Genomic DNA, 24,582 nt, shown 5'->3' with positions numbered 1-24,582 from the left:
ATTGTCCATTAAGTCAAACTACATTACGTACTGAGAAATACGCATTGCGCTGCCTTGCTTTTGTTGCCTTGTGGGAATAACATCAAAACAATGAACCCGATTGCATGAAGCCAATTGATTTAGTTTTCCTTGCAACCATATACTTTGGCCTTGGTATATTCCTGAAGAAGAGAGAATAATTTACAAGAATAGCAAGAAAGAATTAACAGCTAAACATGAACATTTACGCAAATAATTGTTGTTTTCTATAGGCAAATACATGACCAACAGGCATTCGGACACAGGATTTCCATTTGACAGTCAGGGATGCCAATATAAATCAATGATTTTCTTGCAAGAGAAATTAAATTTTGTAGTTGATTATTGTCAGTTTTATTTATATTTCATCAGCTTTCCTATAAATCAATAATTACTACTATAATTACTCTAATTAATGGTGATATGACAATTTTTACGCGTTTAGACCTTACTCGATGTTGGTTGCATTGCGTAGTATTATCCCGTGACTTCTGCTTGTGGGAGTTCGGTTAAAGTTGTTGGTGTGTAGACGCCGTTACCTCTTCCATTAAGGAAACAAGTTATCTTCTTACATAAGGATGGCAAACTTGTTAGCAGCAGCCCTTCCAGAGGATATAGACCGAGGTAACGATCAGTTTTTGGTAAGCCCTATCAGTAGCGAGAAACTTCAATGTACCGTAAAATTCCATATTTACTTAAAGTTAACGGTGGACTTGTACTTCCATCGGTTAGAAAAGAGGACAGATTCATCAACTGGTTACCAGGGTAGATGTTTTACTGATTATTCTATGTGTATGTTTTAGGGATTATTAATATACTCATAAATTGCTTAAGTTACTTAGGCCATAAAGAACTCTAACCACTTAATGCACGGTCAGTTTTCGGGACAGTTTACGTCACTCGATTTTGCAACAAAAAATATTTTTCCTGGTCGATTTAAGTGTTATTTGAATTAATTTGAGCTTCATTTTTTTTTGGAAATCACATGTTTTGGAGATTCGGCCTACCCAAGGCAAAATATACCTATGGTATTTTTGGGTAGTTGAAGTGGCCAGGTCACCTGAGGCGACGATCTCTGACTGGCTGCATTGTTTACCAACCTTTCCTCCTGTGTGGGTACATCAGTGTATTGTGTCAGTGCAATGAGTACCTTAATGATATAGCCTAACCTAACCTAGCTTGCGTTTGGCAGCTAGCGTTCAAATGTAAGTAATGCACTTAAGAAACGTTAAAATGGCTGGCTACTGGCAGATGTTGGCAGAGATCCGAGGTAATTAAATGTAGGGTTTTCATGTTAAATACTGGTATAGCTTAAATTTCCAAAAATAAGTTTATAGTGGATTGGCTTCAAAATAATGTGGTCTACAACATGGTTGTGTCAGATTTCCTGGATTGAGTGATGTGAATTATCGAAAATTGACCAAGTACTCAATCTTTGCAGATGACATTAAACTACTTCAGTTGCCCCTCTCTCTCCTTATTAGCATCCAGAGGAATGGCTACTCTCCAACAAAACATCAACCATCTCTCTGACAGCCATTTCATGATGCCTTTAATTCCCACCAGAAAAATTTGTAGTAAAGGCCATAGGCTACAAAACTCAGTCATTGTTCTGGCCGAGATTTGAACTCAGGCCCTCACGCTTCACGTGTGCACAGACTAGTACTGAAACAGAGAGAAGAGCCCTGCATTGCCTCTGGCAATACCGGCTTATATAGACGCCATTATACCACTCTTTTTCTTCCCCTAGTGATTAATATGATAGCATAACATTGTAGAGTACCAGTGGGGTGACAGAACCTGGAAGCTCATCTGTGGGGCATACAGTGGCAAGGACACTGCCAGCTCAGACCAGAAATCCTTCCCATCCAAATCATATTGCCAACCAAGCTTCGTTTCACATCCCACCGTTGCCATCAGTTTTATGTAAAGGCCATATGAAACTCACTAAATTAATCACTGTATTGGCCATGATTCAAACTCATGCCCTCATGCCCCACATGCATGAACAGTACCGCTGAGCCAAAGAGAGAGTCTCCACATTGCCTTTGGCTATGGGGACTTGTATAGACCCCATTCCAGCGCTCATACTCACAGATACTTACAGAAGACTTGTGGAGAAGGCTAATGAGCCTGTGACTCCAGCTCTAGATTACTATTACTTTTACTGTACTGGATTTTACGGTCAGGTGGTCATTGTGATCGAGGCATGTGTATTCAGTTAATGCAGTATAATCAGACTTCTGTTTCTGGAATTTCAAAGCATCATCTCAGAGTCCACATATATATATATATATATATATATATATATATATTTACTGTACCGTATATCATCATCATCATCAGCCGTTTGAGTATCCACTGCAGGACCGGCCTATCCCAACTGAAGTCGGGACGATACAGCCAATGTATCTCTACCAAGTGGCTTAGGCTGTCTGGTAGAGATTGTATGTAGGGTGAGAAGTGCTTGTAAGTGTTATTTTTGTGTTGGAGTGGCTGGATGTATGTGTAGTCTGTGAACCAAGTGTAATTGGCCTGCGCGAGCCGACTGGGTGCAAGCATACATTATAATATGCGACACTGGTTCAACCACAGCACCCATTGTGTCCGCCAAAGCAGTACTTGGCCGGGAGAACGCTTCCAAAGTTTATTACCCTGGCGGGGCATGAACCCTCGTCCTCCAGTGTACGAAAACGCACACTTTACCACTGTACTACAGAGGCTCTGTATATACAGTATATATATATATATATATATATATATATATATATATATATATATATACAGTATACCCACATGTCTACCGAACAGCAAACCTAGTACATATGGCAGAGTAATGAAGATGCATAGGCAAGATCTGTATGTAACGTTTTTCTGTCATTTCAAGGATTGTTTTGATGGTGAACCGAGCATAAACACAGTTGCCAAATGTCGTTCATCTCCTCATCTGAAGAGTTACTCAACTCTTATTGGACCCATCTGCTGCCCTCTTTCTCACTAGATAAAGTAAATCACTTTACAGTATTTTGACCAGAGATAGAAGATTGAATATAAATATTACGACTGAATAAAGAATATAAAAACTAATGGATGTGATCAGTTCACACTTATTTCGACAGCGTGTGTACACACCTTACGTATTGTACATAAACTCACACAGCCACCACACTTACACACCACAAGTACGCAGAAAACCTCACCCATAACTCGTTTCTTTTGGCCTTTAGTTCTTTTCTCTCTTTCTTTTCTCCATTCCCACTTACCCACTTATTATAATGAACCTTTAATAGTTTTCAGTAAGACTTTATTAAGCTGCAGAGCAGTGTCAGGGTAACAACATTCTTTCACACAGAATCAGGCAAAACAATTAATGAAATCTTCGATAAATGTCACTTTAATGTTTCCTCTGTCCATATCCAATATCCCCGTATCAGGAGTAGACATCGGTATCAGAAAAAAGGCAAATATCGGCTATATATCAGTTCAGTGAATCCTATCGGTTAGAGCTCTAGGGGTTTGTTGATGGGAGATTGAAGCTGGCAAGTGTCAACATAATTGAGATTGCTCTTTCCTAAGCTTTCTATAGACTGAAGAGTTTGTGGAGAGGAGACTGTTGGTTGATGTATGTGATAATGTCATTAAAATTAGATGTCAATCTTCCTTGGCCACTCTTATATTGAAAAAGCTGTGCAAACTGTAGCCTAATATTACTGTAACATACCAGTACTTCTGTATCATAGAACCTTGTCAGTTGTCCAAACACTAGCCTCTTGATACTGTACTTCTGTATCATAGAAACTGTCAGTTCATAGTAGCCTGTTAATACTGTACTGTATTTCAGCTGAGAAGAAGACCTGTAGTTATAGAGTTGATAACTTACAATATAATGTTTGGACTATAAAGCTTACCTCAGCTAAATAAAATGGTTACAGGGTAGCCCAAATAGAATACTCAGTTGCATCCATCACAGTAAAAAGGTTTATATACTAGTGAACTTTTTGTTATTTCTTTTGACAGGGGTTGCTGGAGCTACCAGCGTCCTGGTTCAGCGAGCCAATGATATTCGACAACAGAAGGTTAACTGGCCATCTTACCTCCAGTAAGTTTCAGCAATAGGGTACCTGTAGTGTACAAGTATCTTCTTCGTGCCATAGTTTTCCTAAGTTCTAATGTGTAACAGGTCTTGTGTACCATACATACCCGGTACTGTACTAAAATGTAATTTTTCATTTCATTCAGAATCCACATTTACAAGTACAGTAATTTATTCTGACAGCACAGGGACCTGTGTATTAACTCTAGCTGTTACATTGCCCTTACATATACAGTACTGTACAGCATAAGGAACCAGTCATCTATAGGTATACAGAATAAGGTACAGCACAAAGATTGATTGTTGTATGTGGTAGGTGAGGGCACTCACCATCCACTCACTCGATGTAGTGCTGTTTTGGGTGTCTGCCCTTTCCTCTCTTCCTTCCTCTTCTGTCTGCTTTCTTTCATTCTTTCCTCGTCCTTCTGCCCTTGGGTGGCTTTACACTCCCTCTCCCGTCTTTCTACTGTCATTCTTTCCTCTTCCTTCTGCCTATGGGTGTCTCAGCTCTGAGTGACAAGCCAAATGGTTTTGTGTACACCAGGAAACCATTTACTGCACTGGGTGGTAACCACATAACCAAATTATGGCATCTGGTGGTTTAATGAGTAATTACAGCGTACCAATCGGATTGAGCCAGTGCAGGTTTGTATCCAAGGGGTGGTTGGGGTTTATTGCTCACGTAATGCCACTCAGGGATGTGCGAGGCTGGTCACACTCATCTTAAATGTCAGGACCAACTTGCCTAGCCCTGGGCTCTTACACTTCTCATGGGGCAACATTGGATTGGATAATGGATGGATGAATACATTCAGAGAAGTAATTGCTGCTTTTTTTTCTTTGTATTTGAGATCACAGATGATCAGCCAAGAGGACTATGAAGTGATCACCGGTGTGGAGGCTGGGGGCAACACTCGTCAGACACTCCTGCAGTCCCAGCGCTACCAGGTAGCCAGAACCTTTATGAATCTCCTGGGACACATCAGCAAAGACCAGACCATCCAGTACATCCTCATCCTCGTCGATGATATCCTTTCTGTGAGCCTCACATGATTTGGTGAATTACAATACTGATTTGAGAAATAGTGTGAATACAGTATAAACCCCTTCAGAATAGTTCATACAGTACTGTATTTCTACCACATTGTTGGTACTGTACATAATAAGCAGCGTATAGGGTGACATAGGGGTGATTTGTTTGTGGCCACCCCTTATGGGATTAAAGCACCTGGCTATAGATAGATAGATAGGCCTTATGTTTTTCTGGTGGTAATAATAATAATAATAATGTGCAGATTGGCCTGGGAGGAAGGTAGAGTTCCGGAGGATTGGAAGTCAGGTATAATTATTCCCTTGTACAAAGGAAAAGGGGAAAAAGAAGTGTGTGATAATCATAGGGGCATTTGTCTTCTTAGTATAATAGGAAAAGTGTATGGTAGAATACTTATTGACAGAGTTAAGGAAATAACAGAGGAATTAGTTGGAGAAGAACAGGGAGGCTTTAGGAAGGGAAGAGGTTGTGTAGATCAGATATTCATTCTCAGATCTTTAGTGGAAAAGTTTCTAGAGAAGGGAAAGAAGTTGTATGCGGCTTTCATGAATTTGGAGAAAGCATATGACAGGGTGGATAGACAAGGATTGTGGAAAGTATTAAGAATATATGGAGTACCGGTAGATGGGAAGTTGTTGAATGCTGTGAAGAGTATGTATGATGGTGCGAAGGCTGCAGTGTGTGTGGATGGTGAACTGAGTGAATTTTTCTCTTTGAAGGTTGGGTTGATACAGGGATGTGTCATGTCTCCATGGTTGTTCAATCTGTATGTGGATGGGGTAATAAAAGAGGTACAAGGTAGGGCAGTGGATGTTGGAGTGGCCCTGGTGAGAGAGGGTAGTGTTTGGAAACTCCCTGTACCGTTGTTTGCAGATGATACTGTGTTGAGTGAAGACAAAGGGGAGATGCAAGGCTTGGTGGATGAGTTTGGGAGAGTGTGTAAGGAATGGAATCTAAAGGTGAATGTTGGGAAGAGTAAGTGATGGTCTTTGAGAGAGGTGAAGTCAGTGATTGTACAGTGAGGTTGGATGGTGAGGAATTGGAAACTGTGAGTACGTTTAAGTACTTGGGTAGTGTGATGAGTCAGGATGAAAGTTTGGAGGGTGAAGTGCTTGAAAGGGTACAGCAGGGAAGAAAGGTTGCTGGTTCCTTGAAAGCAGTGATAAGAAACAGGGAAGTGAGCATGGAAGTAAAAAAGTTACTACATGACAGTACCGTATTGTGATACCAACTCTAACGTATGGAAGTGAAGCTTGGACGTTGGTGGAAGGGCACAAGTCAAGAGTGAGAGCAGTGGAAATGAGTTATTTAAGAGGAGCCTGTGGAGTCACATGGAGAGACAGGCTGACAAATGAGGATATAAAGAAGCGTTGTGGTGTGGCTGTGGATGTGATAGGAAGCGTTAGGAGGAACACACTGAGGTGGTTTGGCCATGTGGAGAGGATGGAGGGTGAAAGACTGACAAAGAGAGTGTATGTGAGTGAGGTGGAGGGGGGGGAGGCCGAGGATGAGATGGAGGGATAGGGTGGAGAGGTATATGAGAGAGGGGGGTGTAAGTTGGGAGCAGGGCAGTGAAATGGCAAGGGACAGGGCGACGTGGAGGCGATTTGTTTGTGGCCACCCCAAACGGGATTGAGGCATCTGGCAATAGATAAATAGATAGATAATAATCTGGTCTTTTGTTTCTCAGAAGCACCAGTTATTCCACAGGGAATTCACTAGCACTCGACATGCATATACAGTAGTCTTTCATTTATCCGGATGTGTAGTATCTGGACGTGTTCATTATCCGGGTTCCGGACCTTGGCTGTATTAAACCATTGTCCGAATTTGCTTGCTATTATCCGGACATAAAAGTCCATGAGAACTTTGGCCAGCTAGCTGACATGTTCAAACATTCAGTATCGTGGCCGCTGGGCTTGAGCCGTGAGCTGGAAATAGTCCATACCCCACAACCATAGCTAAAATGTTCATCCGTCCCTGTACTGAATGGTCAAAGTCACACGCTCGTCCGATCACTCCCAGTGAGCCTCCAGCCCCCAAGTCATAAGACTGTAACCCACAAGAGGTGTCAAAACATCCATACGCATCTTCACCGAATGTTCAGTGTCGCGCGAGTCACCAGGCTAAGTCTTTCCCAGCCGCCACCGCCATCGAACACAGACCATAAGCCACGAGTACATATTCAGTGACAGCAGCTGTCCGTCTCAACCGAACATCAAAAGTCCCCCGGTCACTGTAAGTTGTGTTTCCGCTTGGCCACTCGGAGTCTAACTGGCCACAAGCCACGAGTAAATGTACGGTAAAAGCGCCCATATTCCTGTTGACAGAAGGGGGAAAATCCTACCCACAACCTCACTTCTCCCTTTCCTCCCGTCCCTCCTGCATACCCTCCCGGCTCCCCCCTCACTTCCTCAATCCTTACCCTCCTCCATGGTGATAACACTGACTTGTGAGTTTCCAAAATCCTTCGCGATTTATTCAAGTACTATTGATTGTATCAAAATTCCAAAGTGACCACGAGAAAGCTCATGAAATTCTGCATCTAAACATATGCTTAACTCTTGGAAGGTGCTGGCAAAATTTTGCACTAGGATGGTGGGAAGTTATATGAAGGTAAGTTTTACTCCGACAGTTTATTGTTGCTGCGTTTCAGTACTTTTAATTATCAGTTCTATGTGTTTTTGTTAGCTTATAGTATAAACACCAGCAAAGATGAGGTATACCATTTATAACTATATATACAACATACGGTGGTCTGTTTGGCCGTGGAATTTTTTTTGAGCCTCGGGAGCAGTCACTCATCACAGATAACTGATTTTCAAACTGTCTTCAGGTTTTATGTTGATTTTTGTTGGTTTTGCATTGTTTTTGTGATGTTTAGCATTAATATGGATAATCCTATGTGTGTGTGTTGATGTCTCAATTCAGTATATCAGAATGCCCGGAAAACAGTGCCAAAATTAGGAGGGGTACTGTACTCAGTTCATACACCTATCAACCCAACAAAATCTTCCACAGCAGTACCCACTAATGTTTAATAATATCCAGCTCAGTCTTGCATCATCCTTAAACATACTTGGGGTTTCATTCTCCCGGGATTTATCTTGAAAAGATCATATCACATCTCTTGTAAATTCTGCTTCTAAGAGATTAGGTGTGCTAAGCTAACTCTGTACTTTCTTTACCCCTGCACTGTTGTTGACTTTATACATGGGTTTTATTCACCCCTGTGTAGGGTACAACTCTCGTTTGGGGAGGCTCCCCCACACACAGCTCATCTCAGTAGGGTGGAGTCAAAAGCTTTTCATTTCATAAACTCTCCTCCTCTTACTGGCTTCCTTCAACCTGTCTCATCGCCGCACTGTTACATCTTTATCTCTTTTATGTCTACTTCTTTGGTGACTGCTCCTCCGAACTGTTTGGCTGCATCCCTCCACCTTTACGACAGACGCATATCCTAACGCCTGTCTAGCAACAAACTCTTATCTCTTTTCTGTCCAGGTCTTTAATGCAAGAGTTAAGTGTTACTTCCAGTCCTTCATTTATGCAACAGGTCAACTCTGGAACTCTCTCCCTCTGTCTGTATTTCCTGCTACCTATGATCTGCAGTCTTTCAAACGCAGTGTGTCCAGGCATCTCAAAATGAACAGATCTTGAATTTGGCTCTCATTTGTATTTTTTTTGTTTTTTCTTGGAAGAAACATTTTGCAGGCTCCTGGCCTTTGGTTCCTTCTTCCATGTGTTAAAAAAGAAAACATCAGCAAAGCTTTGCACTAGTCCACCAAGCTCTTGTCTGGTGTTTGCTAGTAGCACTGCATCCTCAGCATACAACAAATTTGAGATATTCCATCCATCACCATTCATTACCATTGCCATCCCCCTCTCCATTACTCGTGTTTTTACTTCTCTCACCACCCCATCCATATATTCTGTATATTGAGCAGCCACGGGGACATGACACAACCTTGTTGCACAGCCACACTGATTGTGAGCCATTCACCTAGATGCCCATTTACCCGTACACATGCTTCACTACCATCATGAAAACTCTTGACAGCACCTAGCAGCTTACCATCTACACCATACATGCACAAAACCTCCCACAGTCCTTCTCTGTCTACTTTGTTGTATGCTTTTTCCAGATCAATGAATGCCATAAATACCTCATAGTCATTCTCACAAGCCTTCTCCACAATCTGTCTTACTGCAAATATTTGATCCACACATCCTCTGCCACTCCTAAAGCCACCTTGTTCATTATTCACTAGGACTTCTGATATCTGTCTTACTTTCTCTGTAATAATTCTTCCATATACCATCCCTACCACACTCAGTAAACTTATGCCACAATAATTCTTGCACTCACTTTGCTTACCCTTTTTTTTTTTGTACAGGGGTACAATCACAGCCTTTTTCCACTCTGCTGGCACAATTTACTCATCCATGCTTTCTTACGTATCTCCAAAAAGCACTTTATTCTGCTCTCTCCACTACAATTATCATCTCTGCATACAGTCACCTACCCCAGCTGCTTTCCCATTTTTCAGCTGCCTCACAGCATTTTTCACCTACGTGAGTGTCACTTTGCTGGCACTCCATTCCTTCTCTGCACCCCCCTCTAACCAGTCATGTTTACAGTGGCTCTGCCCTCTCTAATCCCATTCATCAGGCTTTCAAATTATTCTCTCCATCTGGTCCTTACTTCATTTCTTCAGAATGGTATTACATTTTTTCATTTTGTCATGAGGCGGGGTAGATTGAGATTGTTTTTGAGAGGATTGAAGATGACAAATGGGTGCAGAAGGTGAGAAGTGTGAACATCAAGGGTAGGGTTGCGAGAGGCAAACCAAAGAAGGCCTGGGATGAAGTCATAGAGTGTGACCTCAGCGGTGAGGGACTGAATAGGGAGGCTGCCAGAGATCAAGCATCATGGAGAGATACCATATGGTGACCAAGACCAATGCATGCAGGCATGTTGGAACCTTAATAAACAATATGATACGATACAGTACATTCTTTTGGATACAGATACAGTATTACTCACATACCATAGTGTTATGGGCAGCTTCAGCAAATTAAATTTTCCTTGAGTACCATAGGTTATCAATTCAGAGTTTGGGTATTAGGAGACTATTGATTCAGTGTAGCCTCATAAAGCATATGCATAGAATCTAAGGTACCATAGCGATGTTGTTGTTTGACAGACAATTGGGATAGGAAGTAAGATTATTTTTTTAGGCCTTAATGGCTTTTTGTCATCAGTATTTTTGTTATACAATATAGCCTGATACCGTACCATGATGTAAATTGTAAGGATAAAATAATTGAATCAGCAGAAGTTGAAGTAGACATATACGGTACTTAGTCTTTATTGAATGGTTCACAGATCACTGCTGCACCTGTATTTGGAAGCTGTATGAAGTGTTGTACACATATAAATGTATACTATCGTAAGTTATTGTTATAAATTACATTTTTTTATGTTCATTTCATGTTTCCTGTTAACCCTCTTGTGACCAAAAGACACAAGTTGTGTCCAACTACAGCCAAGTATTCAGCACACACACCTTCACTGTGTGAGACCTCATAAAGATGCCAGAAGTTTATGACTATTTATTCTCCAACCTACAGTTTTGCTTCTGCCTCTATATTTCTTTTTCTCAAATACCTCTGAATAGTTGTACTTCCTGTTGGTAGTATAAACAAGACTAGCTGAGGCAAAATGAATACTGTAGTTATTTCATTAAATCTTTTCCGCACTTCACATTTTACAAAGACAGAAATGTACTAGTTTCAGAATACTGTGTTGGAGAAAGTTATAGATAATTTCCTTCCCAACATAAAGGTACAAAAATGATCAGTGTAGCTCAGTTAGGAACAGCGTGAAAAAAAGTTACCCTAACTCAGGTCGTGGGAGCTGCTTCTCGCAGTGACGAAAATAGTTTTTACATTACATATATTCCAGCCGGTGAGGTGTTCTTACAGCTCCAGATGACGGAGGAATACAGTACACAAGCAGCATTGCCATGCAATGTTGCCTAATGTTCATACCTGAAAATCAAAGCAATAGCTTTTAAAAAACATGCACATTGATTGCTATTTCGTTTGAGGCACCCTACATCATTTGGTAACAAGTGGTTGGATTTTGGTTGGACACTGTCTGCTTTGAGTGATAGTGAGCGATTGAAATTTGCACCAGCATCTCTGTCACAAGAGGGTTAAGTATAGGAGTTACAGTAAATTGGATATTTTGTACATTTCAAGCTTCCCATAAAGCAGATTTTGCCAGTTCCTCCAGCTAACAATATCAGATGTATGGAAAATACTGTGACACGTCATTGACGTATATTGAGGACTGCCTGAAGGTGGAGTCACCTTGGCCTGTATGAGGTGATGTACAAATCCACTAACATCAGTATACACTAATCCCAGCGGTTATCAGGCATAATTATTACTGGGCTTAGTGCATGGTAACGATATTGAGCACTAATGAAAGCACATACCTTTGGGATTTATCCCAATTGGTACGAAGCACCCCAAGTGCATGCCCAAATTTTCCCTTTTACGACAATTTAGACCCACTAAATACATACATTCTGTAATGGGAAGTACCAGAAACACACACAGGTATAGTTAGGGTTATAAAAGTAATGAAAAGGGTACAGTAAGGAAGAAACGTGTACCACAGAGAGAGGAAATGGGATTAAGGTCAGAGATTCTGAGGCTAGGGGGCAGAGAGTTAGGCCCTATTCACACTATAGGGACGGTCACACTCCAGTCACGTTCCACTCTCGCACCGCTCACGGTCCTGGTGCATTCACACATCCGGTCCGCTCTCTCTTTGCTCACGGTCTCGTCATCCCCTCCCCCTCAACAGTAGAAGTACCACCACCATTGACGGAGGGTGTGTGACTTTTCACGAGCTGAGTTGGCAGTGATCGCCATTGCACTGGATGAAGAAAAAGAAGAAAACAGTCAGAAAAGAAAGAGAGTGTGGGTTCATCCAATCTTGCAAGATAGGAAAAGTGAAGGGGAATTATATACACTGTTTCGTCATCTGATTGATGATGAAAGTAAATTTCACAGCTATTTTAGAATGAACATTGGAACATTTGAAAAAATACTATCAAAAATTGAGGATGACCTTAAAAAGGAAAACACATCATTCAGAGGGCTGAATCAAGACTGGAGCAGAGCAAGACCGTGGCGGGTGTTCAAACTGTCGGTTCCCTCTGCTCACGGTCCACTCTTGCTCTGGTCAAAATATCTTTTGAATGGATCGTGAGCAGAGTGAGAGTGGAGCGTTCCCTGACCATTACTACCAGTGTGAATGCTGTCACTGAAATGCATGTCATGATATTTGACTGGACCCTGAGTGGAGCGTGACCGTCCCTATAGTGTGAATTGGGCCTTAGTGATCTCCACCACCTGGGATTAACTCCTCGAGTATGGCCTTATCTTTGAATCCCTCAAAGCCATCAGAAACCACAGACAGCATCATCATCGTCAGCAGTCACCACCTCAGGCATACAATAATGATGTTTATGAACAGGAGTGCAGATTTTCATCTCATAGTAATGATAAACTGCTGTAACCCAGTGTGCTGAAACCAAGGGATCATTGTATATGCAGTGATGGAAATGAAACCAGTAGCCTTTGCAGGACTGTGGGAGCACCAGTTAGCCCACCTGCAGCATGTCCCTCTGATGTAATTTTCATCAATATGTTTATATACCTCATGACTTTAAACAATTCTGTATCATGGGGATTTGGTTAAGGATGGTGAATACCAGTGATAGACATACTGGTAATTAAAACAGTTATAAAAGTTGTGGCATTGGTTATAATGCAGTGACATAATTTTCTTCCTACTTCATGTGAGTCATTATCTCTACATGACAAGTTAGGAGTGTATGGTACATTGCACCCATATACATTACACCCACACTGACTTATGATTATGATTTTCTTGGGTTGGTTGTAAGAATATCCCTGATCCATCCATCCATCCATCATCCAATCCTACGTTGCCCCATGAGGAGCATAGGAGCCTGGGGCTAGGAAAGTTGGTCCTGGCATTTAAGATGAGAGTGACCAGCCTCACTCATCCCTGAGTGGCATTACATGAGCAATCAACCCCAGCCACCCCTTGGATATAAACCTTCACTGGCTCAATCCAATTGGAGCACCTTTATTACCCACTAAACCACCAGGAGTCAAAATTTGGTTATATGGTTACCACCCAGCATAGTAAATGGTTTCCTGGTGTACGGGAAACCATTTCGCTTGTCACTCAGTGTAGAGTCACCCACAGGCAGAAGGAAGAGGAAAGAATGAAGGAAAGAAAGACATAAGAGGGAGTGTAAAGTCACCCGCAGGCAGAAGAAAGAGGAAAGAATGAAGGAAAGAAAGACAGAAGAGTTATTTATATATTATAACATGATACATACTTATTTGAATATAGGTTATTTAGGGCACTATGCCATCCAGATAAAATGTACAAGCAAAGGGAAGAAAGAGAATTATATCATGTGCATTGACAGATAATGAACCTGAAAGAATGGAAAAAAAATAAAAATGAGAGAAAATTGGCACTGTTGTGGGCAAAAGAGAAGTCTGTTGTGAATGAAGACATATCTCAGGTTCAGCAATTGGTCAGGAGAATAGGACACCTTTGTATTCCCATCTGCTGCTGAGTACGGAGCAGTTACATGGAGTAAAGTGAAAAGAGTTCTCCCAGCACCTGCCAGAAAAGGACACCTTTGTATTCCCATCTGCTGCTGAGTAGGGAGTACTTACAAGGAGTAAGGTGAAAAGAGTTCTCCTGACACCTACCAGACAAGTACCCAAAAGACGTGCTAGTTTAATAAAATGTCCCTTCTCACTTTCTCAATCCAGTTTTCATTAAAGCCCTGAAATATGGTTTAGAAACAAGATTTTCCAAATTGATATTTTCTTCTGTCTTCCATGAAATTAGCTTCGCAAATCCAGGAAGCACGTTCATTGGTTTATATGTTTATGGGCCTGCTTAATATTATTTTGATGGTGCCTCTGTGCCTTTATGGACCATCTCCACTGAGTGATGGTCAGTACAAAATGTTTTTTTTTTTTTTTTTTCCAGAATGCTCCAAATATTCCATTTACCTCAACTGTAGGTTTAAACAGTGTCAACTACCACAAATTTTGTCAACAGGTGTTGTTTTTTATTTCCAGTGTTTTCAGATTTTATACAAATATTTTTCCACTAGTAGAGTTTTATTTCCAGGATTTTTAGAGTTTATACAAATATTTTTCCAATAGTATTATGATCCAAGGCAACTCCACCCTACTGTGTATTTTTGAGCCTGCATTCTAGTGATGAATTGGTCCTACAGGAGGACAAATCACGGGTGGAGATCTTCAAGGAGTATGCCAGGAAGCACCGGGAGAGCATGTGGAGCCCTTTCCTCAACCTCCTGACTCGACCAGATGCCTTCATCACCAATATGACTGCTCGCATTGTGGCCAAGCTGGCATGCTGGTCGCGTGACCCCATGGACGGCTCAGACCTCACTTTTTACCTCACTTGGCTTAAAGATCAGCTGCGCTCCCCGGTCAGTCTCACTTTCATCATTGTTTTCTTTAGTATCACTCTAAATTGCATTTTTTATTCTTTTACCTTACTTTATAATTATAATCACTCAGTTACAACTCATATAAAATAAATATTGAACAGTGCCTTGCCGTTGAAATTTCTTCATTAAGGGTCAGCTGCGCACTCTGGTCAGTCTCACTAATGCTATCATTGTGTCATTCTAGTATGCACTGAATATTTTACATTCAAGTCACCCCCACTTAAATCTGATTTCCATGCCACTAACTACTGTCTCATAATTTTTCTGATTTGCACTTGTTATTGTACACCCAGCTTTTATCTTTACCAAAATCAAATTCCTATGCTTGTTATCTCTGTTTCATTAAGTTTCATTGTACAGTGCACCTATTTTTTCGACCAAGCTTCCCTTCACAAATTGTTAATTAATAACCTGGCACCACAGCATTCATGTAAATCTGCTTTTCATACCATTACTTATAAAATGCAAATGAAATCAGGCTGTTAAGTTTCCTCCTTAAGGATCAACAACACACCTTAATAAGTCTCATTTGTTACCATTGTTACGTTAGGTTTTACATTAATTTGCAATCTTTGCAGGTATTTTGCACCCAGTTTTATCCAGTTAAACCTGCTTCTCATACTGTTACATTCTTCAGGGCCATCTATGTACCTAGTCAGTTGTACATTCTTACCAGTATTTTATTCAGTTCTGTTTTAGTTTATAGTAATTTACACCAAGTTTAATAATCAACCACACCATCAGTAAATCTCATGTTGTTACCTGCCCTCACTAAATCTCATATTGTTACCTACCTTCAATTAATCTCATATTGTTACCTCTTCTTCACCCTAGATGAATATGTTATGTAGCAAACCTTATTTTCATCCAAACACTTACTTTAGGCAGATTTACTATTAGCAGCTTTAAAGTTTATTCTTAACAGTTGAGGTACCAGTACCCATACAGACTGTACAGTATTTGAAGATATGCTAAGTACAGCCATTTTGTTCCTTAGACTCCTTATATTTTATATTTTTTGTGTGTCAGTGAAGGATTTCTTGTACTTGAGAAAGAGAACAGGACCTCCAGTGGTGTATTATGTTCTGAACTACATTTCCACAGTTACTGCTTGTTCACATTTTGTTTTATTTTCATCATACCATAGAGAGGCTTAGTTGGTTTTAATAAGTAACAATCAGCAAATTCTTGTAATCTTTACTTTTGGACCTTGTCAAGCATTACTTGAGGTTGGGAGTTCCACAGAGAATGGCTGTTTGATGATTCTGAAGATACAGTTTAGAGAAGAAAGCAAGACCCTAACCTATATTTCACCACATGTGTTGTAGGAGGTGTGAGGCTGCTTGCATCACAAATACCGGTACTGAGCAGTAGCTTGAATACATTGATTTGTCAGGACACTATAGTGAGGGATGGTATCAATTTTTCATCCCCTGAGTGATGTGTGGATGGCACCTTTGCCCACCCATGCTCAGGGAGTACTTCTGCCTATCTCTATAGCCAGATACCATAATCCCGTAAAGTGTGGCTGTTTGTCTTTGAGTTAGTTGTTTTATGGGGTGGATGGGGCACTAACTATCTGCCAGCCCACTTGTTGAGTACTTGCTGACCTAAATTATTTCCATCATCAGGCAGTAATAGATGGTTTAGTCATTCATTATTCTGTGAATAGGTTGTGGTACAGTCTTGTTGTGTTCTGGGTCACTCCATCCACCCACTTGATATTATAGCAGGTGTTCAGTCTTGGCATCCATTAGTAAGAAAACAACGATACCTATTTCACTATTTATAAATATAAGTTCCAATTACAGTTATTGAATGTGACATAACTGGAGTGCATAGCATTTCAGTGATATAGTTTTATTCTTTAATTAGTTTTTGGTTTTGTAATAAATTCATACATACTATAGGTCCAATATAAAAATACATACGTACATACAGACATCATCTAATCCTGTGTTGCCCCATGAGGAGTGTAGGAGCCTGGGGCTAGGCAGTTTGGTCCTGACATTTAACCCTCTCATACATGAGGGCTTGGTAAAAAATCCAACCACTTGCACTTTTTCAATACAGGTTGCATCCAAGTGAAATCCAACCACTCGCACTTTTTTCGACTCAGGTTGTGTCCAGCCATATAGGTTGTGGTATTTTTTCACCATGATTTTCGGTTGCGTCATTCAACTTCCTCCCCTGTCCATGTTTATAACAGTATTGTTATGAAACTGCTATATGTTATTTATTCATTCATTCATCATCCAATCCTGTGTTGCCCTATGAGGAGCGTAGGAGCTTGGGGCTAGGCAAGTTGGTCCTGACATTTAAGATGAGAGTGACCAACCTCATTCATCCCTGAGTGGCATTACGTGAGCAATAAACCTCAGTCATTCCTTGGATATAAACCTTCACCGGCTTAATCCAATTGGAGCGCTGTAATTACCCACTGAACCACCAGGCGCCAAAATTTGGTTATATGGCTACCACCCAGCGTAGTACATGATTTCCTGGTGTACAGGAAACCATTTGGCTTATCACTAAGTGTAGAGTCACCCGCTGCTGAAGGAAGAGGAAAGAATGAAGGAAAGATAGAAGAGGGAGTGTAAAGTCACCCTGAGGCAGAAGGACGAGGAAAGAATGAAGAAAAAAAAAGACAGAAGAGGATGGAAGGAAAGAAGTATGGAGGAGAGGAAAAGGCAGACACCTGAGAGCAGCACTACATCGAGTGAGTGGATGGTGATACATTTGATAAATGAACAAATAATCTTCCTAATGAATGGGGAAAAAAAAAAAAAAAAAGAAATACCATATTTTATCATTCATTCACTTATTCAACATTAATATATCACAGATATATAAACATTTTTGTCAATGCTTGTTGAGAGCAAGTTGTAGATCATTCAAAAAGCATTGACAAGCTATTTATATATCTAAAAAATTGGCATTGACTAAATGAGTGAACGAAAAAAAATGGTATTTTTTTTTTTTTTTCCCTTTTTTCTTCTCATTAGGAAGATCATTTAATCATTTATAACATGTATTAATTTCATAACAATACAGTTACAAGTAAAGGCAGGAGAATGAAATGATTGGATACATTTTATGATGCTGAACCAGCTGCTACTAGAGTGACTGGGTGTGGTCAAAGACTGCAGGATATTTCTGTTCCGTATGCCATAAAAATCTTTCTAACAGAGCTAGAGGTGTCATTTTTATGAAAATCATCACAAAAAAATGCTGTACAACATTCTCTCAGCAAGCATTGACAAAATGTTTTTATATCTGTGAGAAATCAACATTGAATAAATGAGTGAATGATAGAGTATGATCATTTATTTTTGCTTTTTTTTTTTTTTTTTTCATCGGGAAGATCATTTATTCATTTATAACATGTAGCAATTTTATAACAAAACAATTATAAATAAGTGCAGGGGAGAAAGTTGAATGGAAACACATTCTGATGTCACGCACACCGCTGAGTGAGGGATGTGTGGCATATAAGGTCTGGGCCAGCCCGTGGGGGTCATGCAGTACTTGGAAGTGGTTGGTTGCAGGTTGTGTTGAAAGTGTTCTTGAGGGTTAAGATGTAAGTGACCAGCTTCACTCATTCCTGAGTGGCATTACATGAGCAGTAAACCCCAGCCACACCTTGGATATAAACCGACACAGGCTCAATCCTGTTGGAGCGCCTTAACCCTATCCCGTAAAGGGGTGAGCGTAAATTCTGGCTGTGGCGCGTAACTCTTGCTCGAGAGCTTTCAGAACAGTTGCGTAGAGATATTTTACTTCTGACGCTCATAGGAAAGTTACTATTCATCATAGAAAGGTCACTTTGGTCTCATTTTGAAGATGAAGACTTTTGCTCTGTCATATATTGTTCAAAAAGACAATATATACAAAATAAAATGCAAAAAAAGTGAGTAGAAGTTAGCTGACATGCTAAAGAGTTACACGCCTTTAAAAAAATATTCGCCCCAAAAAAACTATTCAAGAAGTAATAATATTTTTTGCTTCAATACATAGCAGAATAAATTTCCTTTCCAATAAAGCATCATTTGTTGTATTTTTAAAAATAATAACGCCGCATATATACGTGAGAAAAAGGAGCATAAGTGTTTGGCGGGGAGTCGAGGTGTACATCCTACCTGTGAGGAACCTCACACCACACTGAGCCAAGCAGACCAAGTGAGCACACACGCACCAGCTGTGGCAGGCTTAGCTCCACCCACTTTTGCCCGTCATCCAACAAAAATGATGACTCCCTAAATATTTCTTTAGAGCTTACATCAGATGACAGGCAAAGTCGTCATACTGATGTCAGAGGTTGACAAATGCATGACGACCCAGGTCGTCATTGGTAAGTCTAAGAGTTAACTACCCACCAAACCATGAGGTGCCGTAGTTTGGTTATATGGTTACCACCCAGTGTAGTAAATTATTTCCTGGTGTACGGGAAACCATTTGCCTTATCATTCGGTGTAGAGTCACCTGTAGACAGAAGGAAGAGAAAAGAGAGAAGGAAAGAAGAGAGGAAGGGGCAGGCACCTGAGAGCAGCACTGCACTGAGTGAATGAATGGTGAGCGCCGCTGCTTACCACCATATAGTATTATAATAATTTGGTAAATGCTATTTTAACTAAATAGCTGTATTAATCAAGTACAGCAAGCTCGCCCCCAACGTGTGGGTTTCATTCCTAACATAGCGCGTTTGGCGCGAAACCGCGTAAGTTTTAACTACTCCTTATTTTGCTACCTTGATCCCCTAAACGTGGTCTTTTGCTGTTATCTGCCATTGGTAATCAATATGAAGCACTTTAACTGGTTAGAAGGTTTAATTATTGTTATAACTTACAGTACTGCAGAGCAAAACTTCAACATACAAATTCGTAAACACAAGGCAACATTCCGATGCGGAAACCAATTGGCGTCGGAATGTTGCCATGTGTTTACGTATTTGTATGTTGAAGTTTTGCTCTGTAGTACTGTACTTGTAAGTTATAACATTAAATAAACCTTCTAACCACTTAAAGTGTTTCTTATTGATTACCAATGGCAGATAACAGCAAAATACCACATTTAGGGAGTCTAGGAAGAAAAATGGTTTCGGGACTATTCGCTGTCAGGCCAGTTCGCCATCACAACAATAACAAGACAACATAGACTTTGATGGATCCCCCTGAAATATAGTTATTAAAGTATTGATTAATTAATAATAAGTATATTTATAAAAGTATTGATTAATTAACATAAGTATATTTATAGAGTGACGGGAATCATCCAGGGTGTGAATAGACAGGGAATCATCCATGTTTTGACAGGGAATTGACATGACGGCGGATTGTCTCGGAACTTGCTGATCGTGGGTAATCATATGTAGGAGGACTGCTGGGCCTTGATAGCAGGCTGTGAAGCCTATGCCCAGAGTCAGACACATAAAAAAAAAAAAAAAAAAAAAAAACTGGTTACAAGGCTTTATTTAATGCTTTAACTTTCTTTAAATGCTTTAACTTACAAGTGCATACAAGAATAGTAAATATTTAACTTACAAATACAGTACTGTGGAAAAGCAGTAGAGCAAATATTTAACAAACAAATAAAAAAGGTAATATTCCGACGCCTATCAGATAAACTGGTTTTAAGACCTTATTTCTTGCTTGAACATTATTTAATAGTACTTTAACTTGCCATGTGGAGAGGATGGAGGGTGAAAGACTGACGAAGAGAGTGTATGTGAGTGAGGTGGAGGGGGGAAGAGGGAGGGGGAAGCCGAGGATGAGATGGAGGGATGGGGTGGAGAGGTATATGAGAGAGGGGGGTGTGAGTTGGGAGCAGGGCAGTGAAATGGCGGGGGACAGGGCGACTTGGAGGCGATTTGTTTGTGGCCACCCCAAACGGGATTGAGGCGTCTGGCAATAGATAGATAGATAGACTTTAACTTGCACATAAACTTACCAGAACAGTACCGTAAATATTTAACTTACAAATACAGTACTGTGGAAAAGCAGTACAGCAAATCACATCACGTGATCAAAACAAACCGTGCGTACTGAGCTGATGTTCGAGGATTTGGCCTTTCAAAGGCCTGTCTTGCCTAAATTTATAGTTTTCATAATACAGTAGTTCTTTAATCTTACATTGTCTTATGCGTATCCCAGCTCTTACAGCATAAAATTGCGAGCGCATTTGGCGAGAACGTGTTCGGGGCGAGCTTGCTGTACAGTATATGCACTTTTTAAATTAGTTTATGTAACCTGAGCATTTTTTGCAAAATACTGATAGCTGTCTTAGATTTTTTAAAATTGCAAATCAGGTGTACACTGAGAGCACCAGCGAATGTCAGAAGTAGTGTCTCATTTCTGTTGCACATTTTAGTTTACAGTACTTTGAATGTGTTGTAATCTGTCCATTTTAACTTGGCCTAAAGTTCCTATCCCCATCTTCATTGTCAAGCTGTACCAAGAGATTAAAGGTAGAGTGTGATGATGGTCAGGAAGAGGTGCTTTGGAAAGGAGTTAGAGCCATAGTGTCATTCTGCCATTGAGCTACTGGGAATAGGCTGCAAAAGGATACAGATTTCTCAAGTTAAGCTGGATGAACTGTAATAGTCTGCTAGAATAGTGTAATTAGTAGATTCTCTAAGTGATGCCTGTATTCAGTTGAATGTACAGTTGGCTTTGTTAATTCACAGACATGTGCAAGTATGGAGCAGGGCCACACATCTGACAAGGGTGTGTAGCCAATATCTCCTTCCAAATGCATGATGTAACCACATCAGTTGCCCTAGCAAAATCATGCTCTAGGAAGAAAGTTTTTGTTACACTGTTACCAGAGCAGTTTCCATCCCCTTGACAGCAAGGGCCTCACTAAACGTTGTCCTTTTCAGGTCCTCTTTTTTGCTTTTAAGTTCACAGTGAATGAGAAAAAGAAAAAAAACTCCTTCACCCCCCATTTTTCAGTACCAGTTATTAGTTGATGCTATCTTCACATGGTGGCACTGATATAACTGGGTAAGTCCAATCCCAGCTTATACAAATGTTCCTTATTTCCCTCCTTGTCCCACAAGAGAAGGATGGTGGGTTGCAGGAGGAAAACTTAGCCTGCAGTCCATTGGGTTCACATTTCAAATGAACCTCTGGCTTCAGCCACTGCTACTACAGTACTGGTTCTGTGGAAAAAGCTGTGATCTTTAGGAACATCCCTTATGTACATTGAGGACTAACTGTGTTTACAAATGTCAGAAAATTAAATAAGCCAACTGTACCTCATCAGTCTTCTTAGATTTTATAGAAAATTCCATCCTATATATAGAGTTTGAATTAATCATTGTAAGCAGTGTCACTGATTACACTGTCAGCTGTGTATCCACTGTACAGTACAAGTATCTAATTTTCTCATCAGATTACAGTATTGTACTGTATCAGCAGTTTAAACAGATATTAACTGATTTTTGTAAAAACAGACATTAATTGAGATATATCTTCAGAGGATTTGAAACAGCTCATTATTTCTCATAATTCTGATGGATACCACAGGAAAGCATTAATTCCTCATTTAATTGGCATAACAGAAAAGAAGTGGGAAAATTGTGTCTCTAAAAATGTCAACATCACGAGGTCATCTGAGTGTGAAGCCCCTCGAGAGTGTAAGTCCACAAACACACATTCACACACACATACACAACCAGCTGATCAGGTTGCTGGTAGACTTGTTGGTTATGTAGTGTTTGGCTAGTTGATGGCTTGATAATGTACTGTAGTTAAGCATGTGCTTCATTTGTGCATTTGAGTTTATGCCTCAGTTAGAGAGATGTATTGAACTATGATGCCAGGTCTTGCATAGTACTGTATGTAGAATTCATGACATGATGTATATTTGAAAACAGAAATCCTGCAACAAACCAGTTGGATGAGTCTTGAGACTGCAAAAATGTTATATTTTTATTTTGTCTTTAGTTCCATCTTTCTCTGTGTTCAGGGGGAAAAAAAAAAAAAAATGGTGTTGCAGAACTTGTGCTCATAACGTTACCTTTATTTAAGATCTTTATACAGTATTGTTTCCAGCTGTTCCATATTGAACTATGAGTATTTAATGTGATTTCCATTTTTTCATGTTTTAAGAGTTAGTTTTTTAAAGCCCTTGCATATTCATATGTATTTCTTTATTACTATTATTTTTTTCCTTCTCAGATACCAAGTTTAACATAAAACATGCTGCTACACACAAACTTCTCTTATACTGTAGCTGTATTTCATGCCAGTGTACAGGTATATGTGTGAATGCCACTAACTAACATGGACTTTGGTGATGGGATGCCTTGTGCAAAAATCTCTGGAGCTGCATTCATCCTGTTTAGTATAACAGTACAATACTGCAAGTAGTTTGCTAGGTTTAAATTCTAGTGAAACTTTTTGATGATCTCTTCTGTTCAGTCTAAAGAATCAGGCTTCCATACTCCCTATAACTTCCAAGGGGAGGGGGGCTCAGAATTATCAAACACTTCATTGGTCAGAGTCAGATTTTAAAAAAGTCAAATGTGTAAGCATCATATGAAATAATATACATAAGGCAGTACAGTAATGTCTGCCAGTCATACATACTCTAATTAATTTGCTCTGTTGTATGTTTGTATGGTTTGATTGTTACTGGTACAGAGTATAATGCTGATGTCGCTAAAGTAGTATTTCTAAATTACTGTATTACTATCATGACTGTCATCATCATAATTGCAATAATGTACTGTACCCTGTATAACTATGAATCTCTGTTGGTTTACGCAGAATAACGAATATATCCAGTCAGTGGGTCGTTGTCTGCAAATGATGCTGAGGGTGGAGGAGTACCGCACCATCTTCTACCAGCTGGATGGAGTTGTCACGATTGTCCAGGTAAAGTACAGCAAGTCATCACGACACTATTTTGGGATTTTTATTTTTTTTATTTTTTATTTTTGTTTCCAATGAACCCCATCAGGTGGATGATTTTTTTTTTTTTTTTTTTTTTCCAATCATATACAGACTAGGAAGAGAAAACATATTGTAAAAATAACTCTGGTTAATGGAAACTTTCAAATCCTGTCACAACAAATGGCTTTTTCAGAGTTAGCAAAGTTGTCTGGAGGCAGCAAGAATTTGCCTGAAAACAGTGTGTCATCAGATGGAAGGAGTTTAAGTCCATTACAAATTCCAGAAGAATTAGCTGTTAAGTTTAACTTTTTTTTTTTTTTTTTTTTAATGCTAGGAAGAAGGAACCAAAGGCCAGGAGCCCACAATACTGTTCCTTCCAAGAGAAAAACAAAATACAAGACAGAGCCAAATTCAAGGCCTGATCATTTCAAGATGCCTGGACACACTGCATTTGAAAGACTAGAGATCATAGCTAGCAGGAAATGCAGACAGAGGGAGACAGTTCCAGAGTTGACCCATTGCACAAATGAAGGACTGGGAGTAACGGTTAACTCTTGCACTAGAGAGTTGGACAGAAAAGGGTTGAGAGTTTGCAGCTAGACGATCGCTACGCACCCATTGTAGAGATGGAGGGACGCAAGCAGACAGTTCAGAGGAGCAGTGACCACTGAAGCAGCAACAGAAAAGAGAGAAAGATGCAACAGTGCGGCGAAGAGACAGAGATTGAAGGGAGCCAGTAAGAGGAGGAGAGTTAATGAGACGAAAAGCCCTTGACTCCACCCCATTGCAAAGAGGTGTATGTGGGGAGCCTTCCCACACGAGAGTTGTACTCTACACAGGGGCAGATAAAACCCATGTACAAATTCAACAACTGTGCAGGGGCAAAGAAGGAATGGAGTTGGCCTA

The 24,582-nt window shown here is 40.1% G+C and overlaps 1 protein-coding gene across 1 annotated transcript in view; it reads left to right on the top strand.

Annotated features, from left to right (window-relative positions):
- The first annotated feature begins 506 nt into the window (after positions 1–506).
- VhaSFD (V-type proton ATPase subunit VhaSFD) overlaps positions 507–24,582 on the top strand; it is a 39,269-nt gene continuing 15,193 nt past the window's right edge. The window contains exons 1-5 of the mRNA XM_080272747.1: positions 507–642; positions 4,036–4,117; positions 4,963–5,149; positions 14,540–14,758; positions 23,551–23,658. Of these exons, the coding sequence (XP_080128873.1) occupies positions 597–642; positions 4,036–4,117; positions 4,963–5,149; positions 14,540–14,758; positions 23,551–23,658 (642 nt within the window). The 5' untranslated portion in view covers positions 507–596. The remainder of the gene's footprint in view (positions 643–4,035; positions 4,118–4,962; positions 5,150–14,539; positions 14,759–23,550; positions 23,659–24,582) is intronic.

The sequence above is a fragment of the Coenobita brevimanus genome, chromosome 6 (assembly GCF_032717465.1).
Source record: "Coenobita brevimanus isolate Jiangsu-jjx chromosome 6, ASM3271746v2, whole genome shotgun sequence".
In the NCBI taxonomy this organism is placed as follows: Eukaryota; Metazoa; Arthropoda; class Malacostraca; order Decapoda; family Coenobitidae; genus Coenobita; species Coenobita brevimanus.
Note: the sequence above shows the minus strand (reverse complement) of the source record. Positions and strands in the feature narration are given on the sequence as shown.